This window comes from Oenanthe melanoleuca, chromosome 2 (assembly GCF_029582105.1).
Source record: "Oenanthe melanoleuca isolate GR-GAL-2019-014 chromosome 2, OMel1.0, whole genome shotgun sequence".
Taxonomy (NCBI): domain Eukaryota; kingdom Metazoa; phylum Chordata; class Aves; order Passeriformes; family Muscicapidae; genus Oenanthe; species Oenanthe melanoleuca.
The window spans coordinates 40,371,121-40,385,845 of NC_079335.1; the positions used below are offsets into that span (position 1 = coordinate 40,371,121).

Here is a 14,725-nt window from a genome sequence, read left to right on the forward strand (position 1 = left end):
AAAGGAAATTGTCATTATATAATTAATAGCTCTCATACACAACATATACATAATTAACTGTACAGTATACTGAGTTTTATCTGGGTAATTTTTACTCATACTTTGTTTACATAGTTGTGCAAATATTAATTTTTTATGCCTTCAATTGTCAATAGGCAAAAAAACCCCAAAAAACCAAAAGGGCATACATTTGTAAAATTTTGGAACACTGATTTATTCGGGCTAATGGTAACATTCCCCTATTATAGGAAAAATGGTAAGACACACTCTGAGGAAAAGTATACATACCTGCATCAAATAGGTTAATTTGAAAAGATTAAGTATGTTCTTTGATGAAACACTCCAATTCCCTTTGAGTTGAAAAAGTAAAACCACCAAAGTACTCTCTAAAGAACACCTACTGAGAATTCTTCAGGTAGAATAATGAACATCTACCACACAATCAAAGATAGTTCAAGTGAGAATTAGAATTATAAATTAAAAAAACCCCAAATGTCCTTTTTCTTACCTGCTGGTTTACGGGAAAATTCCTGTTGATTTTTTTAATCTATAAAAATGAATAAAGAAATAGATTAATACTCAGTCACTAGAACAAAAAACAAAACCAAAAAAAATCTGTATTTATTTTAGATACATATATTAGACTCTTCCTTCCAAATTATGCTTGCAAATAAGAAAATAAAATCTCCTGCAGTAAAGGAACTGAAACCATTCGCAAGCTCATTTGAACAACGGTCACTTTGTGGTTCATTCTGCTGTTTAGAATCCAGGAGACAGGAGAGGTGCTTACATGCAAAATTATTTGCAAATTCTGAAACACTATGTCTTTATCTTTTTTTTTTTTTTTCTTCTATATCTTTATCTTTTTTTTTTTTTTTTTTTCTTATTAGAAGTTATAAAATAAACTAGAATATTTAACTCTAAATAAAATTATTTCAGAGCAACTTACTGCCAACCAGTAAAGTCATCAAACTTTAAGCAAGTTCCTTTCCTTAAGGAATGGTGAAGATTTGGGATGGAACAGCTTTGGAAACATCCCTTACTCTACCCTTTTATCCTAGGTGCAAATTCAAGCATGCAAAATCAATTCTTATAATTGTCCAAGTAATTTTTTTAAAAAAAATATTCAACAATTTCCCTAAGTGAAAAGTAAAGAGAAAACCAGTCTGGGACACCTAATTCATGACAAGCATCTGTTGAGCCTTGCAGTTCATGGACTTCATCTGAACAAACATTGCCAGCTCTCTGACACAAGTGTCCAATACAAAGAGAATTATGTGTAGAACACTCCTATCATTGCTAGAAGAAAAATGTTGTTTTTCAAGCATAAGCTCTAAAGCTTTTGACAACCTAGTAAACCTAGAATATGCATTCATTATAGATACTTAATACCTAGAACAAAAAGATATTTAAATTAAAGATACTGTCAACTAAGTCTATATAGAATGCACCTGAATTATCCGTAAAGCCCTGAAACCACAGTATAGCGTTAAACTTCTTCAACCAACCAACATCTTTTTCGAAGAAAAAACATCTTTTTAGAAGAAAAGAAGAATCACCACTGAATCTCCTCCAGTGTTTACAATATTGTCCCCAAACAACAATATGCAGAGATGTGAGTTGCAATGTGTTTTGCAGACTTCAGAATCAGGCTGCAGTGGCATGCTCTTTGAATTCTTCATGCAGATACTGAGCAAGTCTGTCACTGACATCACTGACATCCCACAGTTTTGCTATCAAAGGATAATTCCCACTGTCAAGAACATGTTGGCAAGAAATTTCAGTTGGTTTTCAAAAGTATCAGAATATTTCTACCCTTCCTTCTTGCATGTGTATCAGCTTCAGCTTTCCCTTTTCTTCAGTGTTAGTTAAGGAGAAGCATTAGAGGAGCAAGGACATTCAGTGGACAAAGATAAAGTTAATCTGCACAAGATACCAACTATCTTATTTGATTTTTAAAAGTAAAAAGCAGACAAAATCCACATTTTTGGACATAAAAAATATTTTGAAGACTTCTGGGATTTATTCCTAAATCAAACATTAATTAGTCCAGCATGATAAATCCCTGCTTGTCTTAGTAGAAATTATCCTTGTCAAAACCAAATATTTTCATCTAAGCAAAGACTACAACTAATAGCCTGAAAATTTTAAGTTCTGAAAAACAATTGTTAAGAAAAATAAATTTTGCTTTTCTAAACAAAATACTGAAAACTTCAACTAAGTGGCAAGTTACATATTAAATAATTTAGGAGTGGTTTTGTTTACTTCAAACACAGTGATTACACTTTTTTAACAAAATACATTAGGTGGATTGCGTATTGTGAATCTTCTTCTGAAATGTAAATACGTACTTAAAACATCATTTTCTCATTCAAAAATTTCCAGCTCATTTTCTAAAGTACAATCTAAGCACCTATATTACATGGGTGTTTTAAATGCTGTTATTTTGATTAATTAAAACAACTATGTTTATTTTTCAGGTAATATGGTGATTTCTTGGAATGCATTGTATTTAATTATTTTACAGAAACTTGAAAACTGTATTATAGTTGTTCAAGTCTACCTGAAACTGAAATTTGTCAAGTATGATTACTTTTAGGAACACTTAAATGTTTATCATTCAAGTGCACAAATATTGGACTTTACAGAATAAAAAAGTTCTACAATTAGGCAGTGAACACATGCTCTTCCCAGCGTTTTACAATGTACATTGGGTAAAATTTAATTTCCAGATCTAAAATATTTGGTAATTAAAACCTAAAAGTAAACATTTTCCAGAAATGAAAAGAGAAAAAAACCCCAAATCTTCTGCTACTTTACTGGTTATCTAAAAGAGAAATGTTGCTTCAGTCCTCCATAACTTTACTGAGCTCATTGTAATACTACGTGTTATTAACCATAATCATAGCACACAACTCTATGTAACTGATGCAATTAAATAAAATTTGTTTTCATCAGAGGACGTCAGTACATTACACTGCAAATATACATGAATGTATATTTCTAAATAAAAATATATTTCTAAATAAAAAAACACACCACCAGACACTACACTAAAAAAAAAAAAAGATGTATTCTGAGAATACTCTTTAGAAATATGTGTTTATACAGAGCAATTAAAAATCAGGAATGGCACAAAAGGAAACAGAAGAAGATAGAAAACAAATCCTTGTCTGAAGGCAAAGATAATGTAGGCTGATCTCAAGCCAGCAAGAACTACCTGTTTCTACATACAGCATTAAAAAAACAGGTGCTGAGGTATCCCTCAGCAATATTCTATTCTGATTCAATTTCCATGAATGCAAATTAGGGAAAAAAAAATCTAAGAACACCATAGAGAAAGTAATTTGGGAACTGATGATCAATTCAAGGTGAACAAAAGAGTCAAAAAGAAGGTCTCTGCAGTATCTTGCATCTGAAAAGCAAATAGGTAAGTGTTGATGAGACCAATAATGGAATCATAGAAACACAGAATGGTTGAACATTGAAGATTATCTAGTTCCAACCCTCTACCATGGTCAGAGACACCTTTCTCTAGACCAGGTTGTTCAGAGCTCCATCCAGAGCTCTGGCTTTGAAAGCTTTCAGGGATGGGAAGAATGTATGTCAGTGAAAATTATCAAAAAACATTGTTTCAAAGCATAATTGTTAATGGTACAAATACATTTTATTAGATATGTTCCAAAAATTCACCTCACAGTATGTTTGGACATGAAGAATACCAGGCAGGGAGATGATATGAAGCGGAACATAATGAAAAATGTCCCATGGCTAAAATCAGTCATTTTTGTGCGCTAGATGTAACCTCAGATGGATATTTCCAAGTGATGGCTGTGCCTGCTCTGCAGAGGAGACAAACAAGAACATGGAACACAGCACTTCTCAGCAGGTACACAAATGAGCAGGCCTTGGCTTCAGGTGTGCACTATGATTGCAAATGTTTGGGGCTTCTGAAATTTTATTATTTAAAGGTCTTCGTGCCAGAGAAGCAGTAATGCAGAAGAATGCTGTTCCATAATATTATCTTTTTGCCTTAATTGTAACCTATTGTTGTTGTCCTCTGCTGAAAAGCAACTGATTAAGCTCATAAAAGCTGGGCTTTAAATTTTCACATTCAATTAAAGCTGAACTGAATTTTTCAGTCCTCTGAGAGATACTGTTTCAGACCTTCTATAGGGACAAATAGCACAGCAATAAGTATTTTCAGTTTCCATATGAGGATTTTAAAGTGCAATTTGAATACTACTATTTATTAGGGTTTTTTTTTACCTTTCTTACCTATTTATATTAATGAAATTTGCTATTCCATTTAATCACAGGATCCCCATGATATGATGAGAAAATGTATCTTTCAATGACCACCAAGGACTCTTGAGAGTAGCCAGATCAAGAGATTCCAGGTTTCTCCAATCCTCAAAAATTTAAATAGCAGAAATCAGATGTTTGAAAACTGTATGTGTATCACACTTGCTTCGATCCTATTTCATGATAAACTATACTGTAAATTAGACTCAGAGTTCTAAAGGGATAATAGGAAAGATGATTAATAGACAATTAAGATTCAGGTAATACATCTGGTCCTCTACAAGAAAGAATAACAGAGTAGGTGTTAGTTGTTAGGACAGAGATCCTAACATTCTCTTGGAGTCCCTAGGGGAACAGCCAAGACTGAAGGTGAAACAGGTGGGCACCAGTGCCTGCTCAGCACTTTGCTGACTTGGGCAAATCTTAGTAAATAAGATACTCCCACACTTTCACATACTATTTGCTCTCTCATTATCTTGTAGTCTGTAGATATCATATAACTTTGCAGATTACAGTAATTTTCCAATTTAAAAATAACCTTTTATTATTTTAATTTATGCTAGCTATTTGTATGAATTTCCCCAAGCTATTTAGACTCTGCAACCTTCTTTATCAATTCCTTGCATTACACAACTGCTGACTCACATGCATTTACAGGTAATTAAAACAGAGTAGCTTGAGAAGAATATAAATTCATTACATAGCTCTTCATCTTATGCATTGAGATGAAGACAAGCAACAATACAGTTTGTGCCATTGGAATGTTAAGTGATTCCAAAAAGGAAGCTGGACCATTAAAATTTGGAAAAAAACATGAGTCCATGCTGTGATAATCTTATGTTAATGAATGAGTACATAAAACTTGAAACTGCTAGTTGGCTAATCTTACTTCCTGTCCTTGCTAGGCTTTTGTTTACTCAGTGCGACAGGTAAGTTGTGGTAAGATTGTGAAATTTTGTTGTCCAAGAGTATATGTGCAATGAAAGAATCAGAGAAGATTTGAAAGAAGCATGCAAGAGCCCCACAAAACACATCGTACAATGGTGAATGCATTCAAATACATGTATAATTGCCTAGAGAATGTATATAGCAATTCTTGGTGCTGGTTTTACAAGCTGCAGTAGATTTTAGAGCTCACATTAAAAAAATCCATATAAACTAAACCATGCAAAATGATCAGTTAATATATTCTGGAAAATATGGGAGCATAGAAAGTATTTAATTCACATCTGCTTCTTGACCTACAAGTGATGGCACCATTCTGTGTTATGTGTTGATCACAGCTGAATGGTTCAAAAGATAAAAGACTGGGATTACTTCCATAATTTCTAGCACTTTCATGTCCTAGTTTCTCAAGACTAGACACACTGGATTGCAAACACATTCAGAAGGAACTCAGCATCAATTTCCTTGAAGGAAGAAAGGGAAAACTCCAGAATACACAAACAGCTACATAGAGGAGAGGCTTGATTCAACACTGAATAATGCATAAGCACAAGCATGACCTCCTCTTTCTAGTCTGTTCCTAAAGATACCTGCAGGCTGACTCATCCTCACTAGGGTTCCTAGATGAGAACAAAAGTGAGAACCAAGATTATATGTTTCAGCTTATGTAATCAATGTTATAAAATCTCTCTTGGGAGCCAAAAAATTACAAAAAGAGACAAAATATTTGTAAAGTTTATAGACAATGAGGACACTTATTCAGGAAGTCCGTAATCAGCTGCCTGACGAAAGTAGCAGTTGTCTGGAAAGACAAAAAGAAATATAACTATTCTTTTGTTATCACCAGACATAGGACTAGATGGATCCTTATTCCAGTACAGTATAGCCGTTCTCATGGATCATCTTAATCCATATGAAAACTAAAATATTTCATTTTAATCCTATATAGAAGTAGAGGAAGGGAGGCCTGAGATAGTCATGAAGTCTCATCTGAGAAGCAGAACTCTACAAGCTTCCTTTTAAATTCTACTGACTGCCTTTGCATTAGCCAGCTGTATAAAATATGCAGAGAGCTTCCAGGTTTTGCTGAGTTCTAATAAATGCAGGTATTTGATAAATACTTTTAAGGACAACAAAATATGGCAAGTAAAAGTCAGGAATGAACCTCCAAAACCAGAAGCAGACTAATACACATAATTCCTAAAACAGGTGTTCAACTTCTGAAAGAAAATATTAGTATATTGAGAGTTATTAATTATTTAGGACATATAAAAGCACTGTCAAAGCACAAATGATCATCTGAAATGTGATCACAAACCTGCATATTATCAAATCCTTCCCTTCTCACTCAAAGGGATTCAGTGACACATTGAACACTACAACCACAAAATTAATGCATGGATATCAGAAAGAAATACCAGATTTGTGCCTATTACATGGAAGTATAGTGGGGGCCTAGAGCACAAAAGCACAAAACCTACTCTTCAAACATCTGTGATGTTCCAATAATAGGACTGCAATTAACTTTAACAAAATTAAAATTTTCTTTTTTTAAAAAGTGTGCTTTTTTTTACTTAATGGATGAATGGTGTCACTTAATCCTGCAATATTTAACAGACATTCCTAAAACTGGATGCTACCTTAATGACAATATTGCTATTGTGCCTCTTTAAAGAAGATACATGTGTTGCAAACACAGTTTTATAACAGTGAATCTCCATAAATAAAATACCAACAGCAACATGCATACTATTAGAGACATTGAAAACAAATTAAATCCAGTGCCTGAAGAAACTATTATGGTCCCATCTGAAAGTAAGAAACATATGTCTTTGTACTGAGGATGTATTAGAAGGACTGTGAACAATAAGAATTGAAAAGATATTTAAAAAAAGCCTGACCCAGAAGGAGACACCAGAATCATTGCTTCAGTTAATGAAATGCAACTGTATAATTGTGGCTTATAGCATAATACCAGTTTCTCACTGGAGTATGATTACTGCAGTATCAATCACACTAAGAGTAAAAAAGCTGGTGTTACTTATTACTACAGAGTAAGGAACCCATGTCATTTTTCCAGCAGAAACCTTAAACTGTTAAATTAGACTATTAAAAATTGATCTATATGTCTCTACTGGTTTAAAATACCAGATTTCATTACCTCATGATTTTTCAAGGAAATTTAATAATATAGATAAGTCCAACTTCAATTTTACTTTTCACTTACCATTTCATTCCAACTTAACATTTATCATACTTACTTTCAGAATTTTTCACAGAATGACAAAGAAGCAGGTGAAAAATTTAATAGTATCCATAGTTTATCTTATCCTACTATTTCTGAATTCAAGTTGCAAGCACTGATATGAATTTGTTCATTATATGATAATAGAAAAGAACAGCAACGTATGGCTGAAAAGCAACTCAATCAATTAAAGCTGTTTGTCGAACCCATTTGTACAGTCTTGCCCTGATGAGTATCTTGATGCCTCATAAGTCAATGGTTAGCAAATGCACCTCTACTTATATTGAACCAGACTCCTTCCAGTTGCAGTTTAATCCCTTTGCTTCTCATGTAATCCATCACAGAACCTAAGAAGAAACTTCCTGCCCTTTGCGTAGGTTTTCTTAAGTTGAAACATTATTCTTTTCTTCAGGCAAAGCCAGTTCCATTTCACCCTGTATTTTCTTGCAAGATCAAGCTATTGTCAAAGAAGCCAGAACTTGTTTTGGTAGCCTACTTTTGCATATGGGCACTGAATGACACACATTTTTCCCAAATGACCACGAGAACTGACTAGCACATTACAAGAGCTCTCATCCCCTCAGCCTTCCTCCAAGAGTGACCTTTTATTTGCTTAGAGTGGCATTGAAATCAGTCATGCCTGCATGAATGAGTAGTCCCAGCTAATTGTCCTTTGACTAGATGGCTTTGGCAATATCCCTCAGATTTAAGCTCCTGGTAGAGAGAAGACTTCCCACAATATTAGGTCCAGACACTAGACCAAAGTTTTCATCACACACAGGAGTGAGTGACTCATGAACAACCAATACATCTTTTCCTCATGGGAAGAATGATCCTTAATCTCGCAGCTTTTCCAGCCTGCCAGACTTCCTTTCCATTTTTAATCCACTCTGTCATTAGGCTTGAAACTTTAGCTCCTTTGGGCAGCATTTTAATGCATTGCTACCTGAGAAGAGATCATTTCCCTATGAAGAAAATCTGTGAGTTGAAATGTCTTTTTAGTTAGCTTTTCCTAATTCACAGTAGGTGCTATTGTAGATCTTCCTGGCTTGTTCCTATCACCTTCTCCACATCCCCATTCCAGATTTCACTCTCACTGTCGGCTTTCTTTTGCAATTCTCTGCCTACTTCTTAAGAGATTCCACCAGCACATGTTTGAGCTGAGGCATCTTCTTCCTGCCTCAGAGTTCTTTGGGAAGGGAACTGTAAACCATAATTCCTACCAAACCTACCAATTCAGTTTAAGATTTGGATTTAGACATCTGTAGTTTTGGTTCTCACCTGAAGTTTCCATTTGAACTGTTAGCAAGTATTGGAAGAAAAATACGTCACAACACAACTTATATTTTCATCAGAGGTTTGGTCTGTGTGTGATTACTCTCCTTGTATTCCTTCCCCCTAAAAGTCCTATCCACAGATTTTGAGCCACTTCTTTGCTGAATCAAATGGCTCCATTCCTTTTAGGTCCCTCTTTCCAACCTGGTCTTTTCATTCTGACTGGACTGAAATAGAATAAAGCATTTTGTTGAAGACTGCAACTAAACCTATTTTGTTCCTCTGCCCTCAGTCCATAGGTAGTCTACTGACCTTGCTCATGAAGAGTTCACAGTCTGCCAAGTTTGCAGTATTTCAGGATTCCTCAATTTTGTACAGATAATAATATTTGTAGTCCACAGTCCAACATTTAATATGACAAAAGGGGTAGTAAAACAACAGAAAAAATGAGGAATTTTATATCATCACATCATATACAATTTTATGCAACATTACACAATTAACTATCTTGACAGAACCTAATAGAAATGTAACCAGTGATTTTTAAAACACATTTAATACCTACACCACAGCATACCAGTCTAAATTAATTCCTGCTGTCAAAATTCATTAAATTGGCCAGTTGCCAGTAGCCTAGACAAATACCTGAAGCAACAAAGTTAAAGAGGTTTTCTGAAGTCTTTATAGGTATTACATCTTCCACCCCTCCATAATCAAACCTTCATTTACTTTAGTTTGAGTGGATTAAAAATAAAATTATAGAAACACCTTGTCTTTGTTGTATTGCCACATCTCATTTCCTCTGTCTAAAAGAACTGCACAATTCTATTCTCTTGAAGCTCTCAGGAATAACAGCAATATTTATGAGACAATTTGGCTGACAGCACCAGATAAACTGCTTGTAAGCTAAAAAAATCACTTGTTACTACATTACCTAGATGATTTCCTTGACATAATATGAAATAGCTGTTGAGAATTAGGTTCACATGATAATAAACTTGGTATTAACAAAATTGCTAAATTTTATATTACAAAAGAAAAAGAAATTTCATATGTCACTCTAAGATTGGTATAAACCCATGAGTTTTTCAGTACCTGTTCCTGCTAGAAGCTCCCCATTCATCTGTATAACTATTTTCAATTTCACTTGAAACACTATAAAATTACTTTGTAGAGCTTGTATATTTAGAAGTCATGTCTTCATATTTTATAAAATACACTCTGCCCCTCCTCCTGATACAGAACAGGCCTCACTCTACTCTGTATTCATATTAATCACAGACTGACTCTAGCACTGTATTCAGTTACACCCTGAGCTGACTTTTAATGAGAAACCCTTTTGCAATAAAGCTTCCAGATTGCCATAAACAGGAAAGATTGGACTCTCTTTAACCTTCTTTCTCTTAACAAGATGCTGAGCCATTAGCTTAAAAAATCTTGAAATTCATTGCCTTCTAAGTAATACAGTTCTCTCTACTGATCTCCAATTTCACCTCGTAACTAAAAATTCATTATAAAATAGTATGCAAAAATCACTAAATATGGGTTTTTCTCAAGTATCTTCTGGTATTTCAGAAAAAAAATGCTCTAGGGCTGATCAATATAGTCAAATAAAAGTATAAAGTGTTGTGTGTTAGTGGGACATGGATGAAAAGGTAGGCCAAGTGGTAGAAGATGTCAAGGGAGGAAAAAAAAGTAGGGTAAAAGTTTATGCACAATTAATTAATTTTAAAGTTCAGACTTCCTTTTTTTTTCCTTATTCTTTGAGAAGTATGCTTAATAGCTATTTACTTTTAACAATATTTTTAAACTGACATCAATAATAGATAGCATATTTTTCTTGGTTTGGATATGATCTTGTAATCCTTAAATAAGAAGAGGAATAATAATTAAGATCAACAGGATTTTCTCCAACCTCTCATAAACTTCCAATTTATTGGCATTAAGAATGGCTAAGAGAAGCACTGAGGATGTTATAAGTAAATTTATAGATGGCTTTTTCTTTAGTGTGCATTTGGACAGATTTCAGAACAGCAACACCCTGTCTAATTGCATTTCAGCAGTAAAGGAGATGGTTTAGTCAAAAGTATAGATTTTTGCTGTATCAGTATTTCTTGTAGTTCAAACATGATTTAGAGAGGGCCATAGAAGGGCCACAAAGACAATCAAAGGACTAGGAAGCCTGCCATATAAGAAAAGGCTAAAAGGACTGGGATTGTTCAGCCTTGAAAATAGAGGGGTTAGGGGAGGATTTATTAGCATATTGCAGTATTTAAAAGGTGACTACAAAGAAGATGAAGACTCCCTTTTTACAAGCTGTCACAGGGAAAACATAGGGATAATGAGTACATGGTACTCCGGTGGAGATTCTGATTAAGCACAAGAGGAAAATTTTTGAAAATGGGGACAACCAGTCATTGGAATAACCTCCCCAGGGAAGTGGTGGATTCCCCAGCTTTGGATACTTTTAAGATTCACCTGAATGGGGATCTGGACATCCTGTCTAGAATGTGAATTTGCCTAGAAAGCTGGATCAGATGATCCTCGAGGTCGCCTTCCAACCGGATATTCAAAAATTCTATAATGTCATAAGCTAATAAATAAAAATCATAGTATCTCACATTTCTAAGATGCATACATTTCTCTAAGTTTCAACATGAAAAGCAATATGGGGGAAGAATCATTCTTATGACACTGAAATTACTGGAATAAATTAAAACTTTTTTTTTTTCCACAATGTCTTCTCTCATTACTTTAGTGAAGTTCTAGCTGTCTATTATGGACATTATTTTTCCTGAAAGAAAAAGGCACGCACACTCTTGCTGAGAAAATTACTCCAGCACTACAGGTAAAAGGAAAATCAGGAAACAAATTTTTAAACAAAGATATAATGATGAAGACAATGGTATAAGTAGAGCATAAAAGCTATAATTTAAAAGGGAAATGCATATGTCAAGCTGTAACAAAAACAGATGCTGCATAATAAGTAAAATTGTAAGTGGCTACATTATTATATATTGTCACAATGACAGAATTAACTGCATAAATATGACATTATTATAAAAACATTTAAAATAGGAATATATATAAAAATGAACTGAACAAAGCAATTACGTATCTGAATAGTATCATGCCTATTCATAAAGCATAGATTGCTGTGAGAGCATAAGCTCAAAGCCCAAGAAGAGATTCCCAAAGATGTATGAAGGCAGCAATTCCATCAAATAGAGAATTACTCTTTCACTATGAGCACTAACTGTTCTTAGCAGTAATTATGTGGATGTTAACACACACATTACAATTGGCAAAAGATTTAGTTTCGAGATGGTCACAACTGAAAAAAAACCACTAATGAAATGAAGCCATATGAAGAGAGTTTTTACTCTCAAACTATATGCACTGGTTGTTATGTGACACACAAAATTTATACCTTCTAATTTACTGCTATTTATTTCATCTAGAAACTTCTTGTATTTTGCAAATGGATTTAGAACAGAAACTCAATCTTGTAGGTTTTAAGTAATGTAATGAGGATGTATTTGGAACGCATATATCTAAAAGGATTCTCACTAATGTATACCCAATACCCTCTCTGGTTTCTAAGATGATCTGATTTTATTCAGGATTGTGTCACACTTATTAATGGTGACAATCATCTGTTTACAACTGGCCTTTTGAGTAAATTTTGATCAAAAAGAGCATTCAATACCTTTCCTTTCTTGTCACTGACTGCCAATAATTTTCTTCTCAAAACAGTCTACCACTCTTTTCTTCTCCTCTCTGTTATAAATGGTATATGCCAAAACTATTTGCCCTCTTACTGATTGCTAGCTGAGTAGATCTTATGTTATCCTATCATGTTTCTGGTTCTATGTAGAAAAGGAATACTTCCCAAGCCCACTCCTAGTTACAAATTCTACTGTTACTAATTTCCTCTGTTTTGGGATATGAAAGATTTAATCATTTAGACATGACACTTTGACAGTTCATTTTCTTTCCAGTAGACTAGTAGAGTATGATTCTTACAGAAAACATAGCTATCTAGTGAGTTTTGATTATAAAAGTATTGACATGTAAAATAAGTTATTTAGCACTGGTAACACTGTATGGGTAGACTCCCTTGTGCTCAAGAGGAAATACTAATGAAATAAATGAAATAACAGGAGTAAACACAGAGACAAAGAATGCAAAGAGCTAGTAAGAAGCTGATGAAAGACTGAGAAAAAGACTGAAAGACTGAGAAAAAGATTATTGGTGAAAATAATCCCTTTATTAATACGAACTTTTCTGATCTAATTCTTGGGATATAAGATGCCAACATGCATAAAAAAATAAATAGCAAGATCTTTTTTTAAGCTGAAAGGGTAATATTTCTGGAGCTAAAGGGTTATCTATAAAGGGAAAAAAAGCATGCCTCAACATAAAGCCAACATGGTCAGTGAAGCTACACAGCCCAGGAATTAGGCAAGTTGGTTTTTTTATTATTCACTGAAGACCTGGTCAAGACGCAAACTGCCTCCAAAGTCAGCCCACTGTAAAGACGAGTGGCATCATAACCAGGAATAAGTAAGAAGTTTCCATGAGTCAACTCTACTGATTTAAAAAAAAATATAAGCATAAAGCAAATAAGATGTGATTTGATTGGGTTTGATCTATGAACATACAAAGGTAAAGGGAAGCAGATCTTGAATCAGAAGATTAAATAGAGGTCAGATAGCTATAATTGCTTTAAGCTAGGTTTAGCATACAATTTATCTGGCTATGTAAATGGAAAATTAATTTACTGGTAGAGCCATCTGCAAGCCTGGATGTTCTAGAATTCTAGTTGCTACTTGAACAACAGGGACTACTATTTTTTTAAAATTCAAATTGCATATTCTGTTTTCCTGACTGCTGCTTATTATATTCTTGAGATGAAAATGCTGTTTATGGTTACTGATTGGTAAATAAATGAGCTAATAGCCATACTGCTGCAGCAAGAGTAGTTAGCTTAATTAAGGTGCAGACATACATTGCTAAATAGTCTGGAGAGGTACGCTATCTCGTTAAACACATAACTTTAAAAATAATCTGTTTAAACCAGCTTGTCAACAGCCTCTTAGGATTTGGCTTGCTATAACCTTTTAAAATATAGTTTCTGTTTATATGGGAATAAAAATATCAATTTATGTTAATCTGGTGCAAAAGAAAATAATTCTGGTATCACGCATGCATACACTGTGATTTATCAATTATTTAAAGAGTAACTGGAAAAGAATGTTAGCTCCACAACTCTACAGGGGCTATGTCAGCCTAAGGACATATTTCTTCTTCTGAAACACTCTATTTATTATGTAAAAATAGGAAACCCTTTAAAATTAACATTGCTACAGTTACAAAATGAGGAAAAACATTTAAATGGAATGCACATACTATTTAAATGCAAGCTTGAGAAAACACCTGTGGGGTTTTTTTGCCCAACATGAACAAAATAATTAGTAAAAATAATATATTCACTCCCTGTAACATCTTCATCACATAAAAATATGTACAGGTGAAAGCCACAAACATTGATGTAGTCATTAGTCACTTGAAATTAATTCAATAAATATAAAGCAAAGGCCCTTCATATTTGTTTGTTTCATATATTATTTGTTTCACAGATGATTTGTTTCATATTTGCAATTGCATTTCCATGACTCCTCTTGTAATAAAGAACTTCATGGTATTCTTTGCAGACATCTGGAGTATCTCAGGAAAACTCCAGTTACCACTTCATAGAAGTGACTAATAACATCAATAAATGAAATGGGATCTGAAACAGCAGAACACGTATCTGAATGCAAGATCTTTTTGTCTCTTTGGCAGAACCTTTCTTTGTGAATGGTCCTTTTAAAAATGATATTCACAATTCTGTGGATATTTACCAATAAAATGCACCTTATTAAAGGTTTTGAGGATTAAACTTTACATTCT

At 33.8% G+C, this 14,725-nt stretch overlaps 1 protein-coding gene across 1 annotated transcript in view; it reads right to left on the minus strand.

Moving 5' to 3' along the window:
• SNTG1 (syntrophin gamma 1) overlaps nucleotides 1–14,725 on the minus strand; it is a 313,327-nt gene that overhangs the window by 64,367 nt on the left and 234,235 nt on the right. The window contains exon 12 of the mRNA XM_056485667.1: nucleotides 509–547. Coding sequence (XP_056341642.1) covers nucleotides 509–547 — 39 coding nt within the window. The remainder of the gene's footprint in view (nucleotides 1–508; nucleotides 548–14,725) is intronic.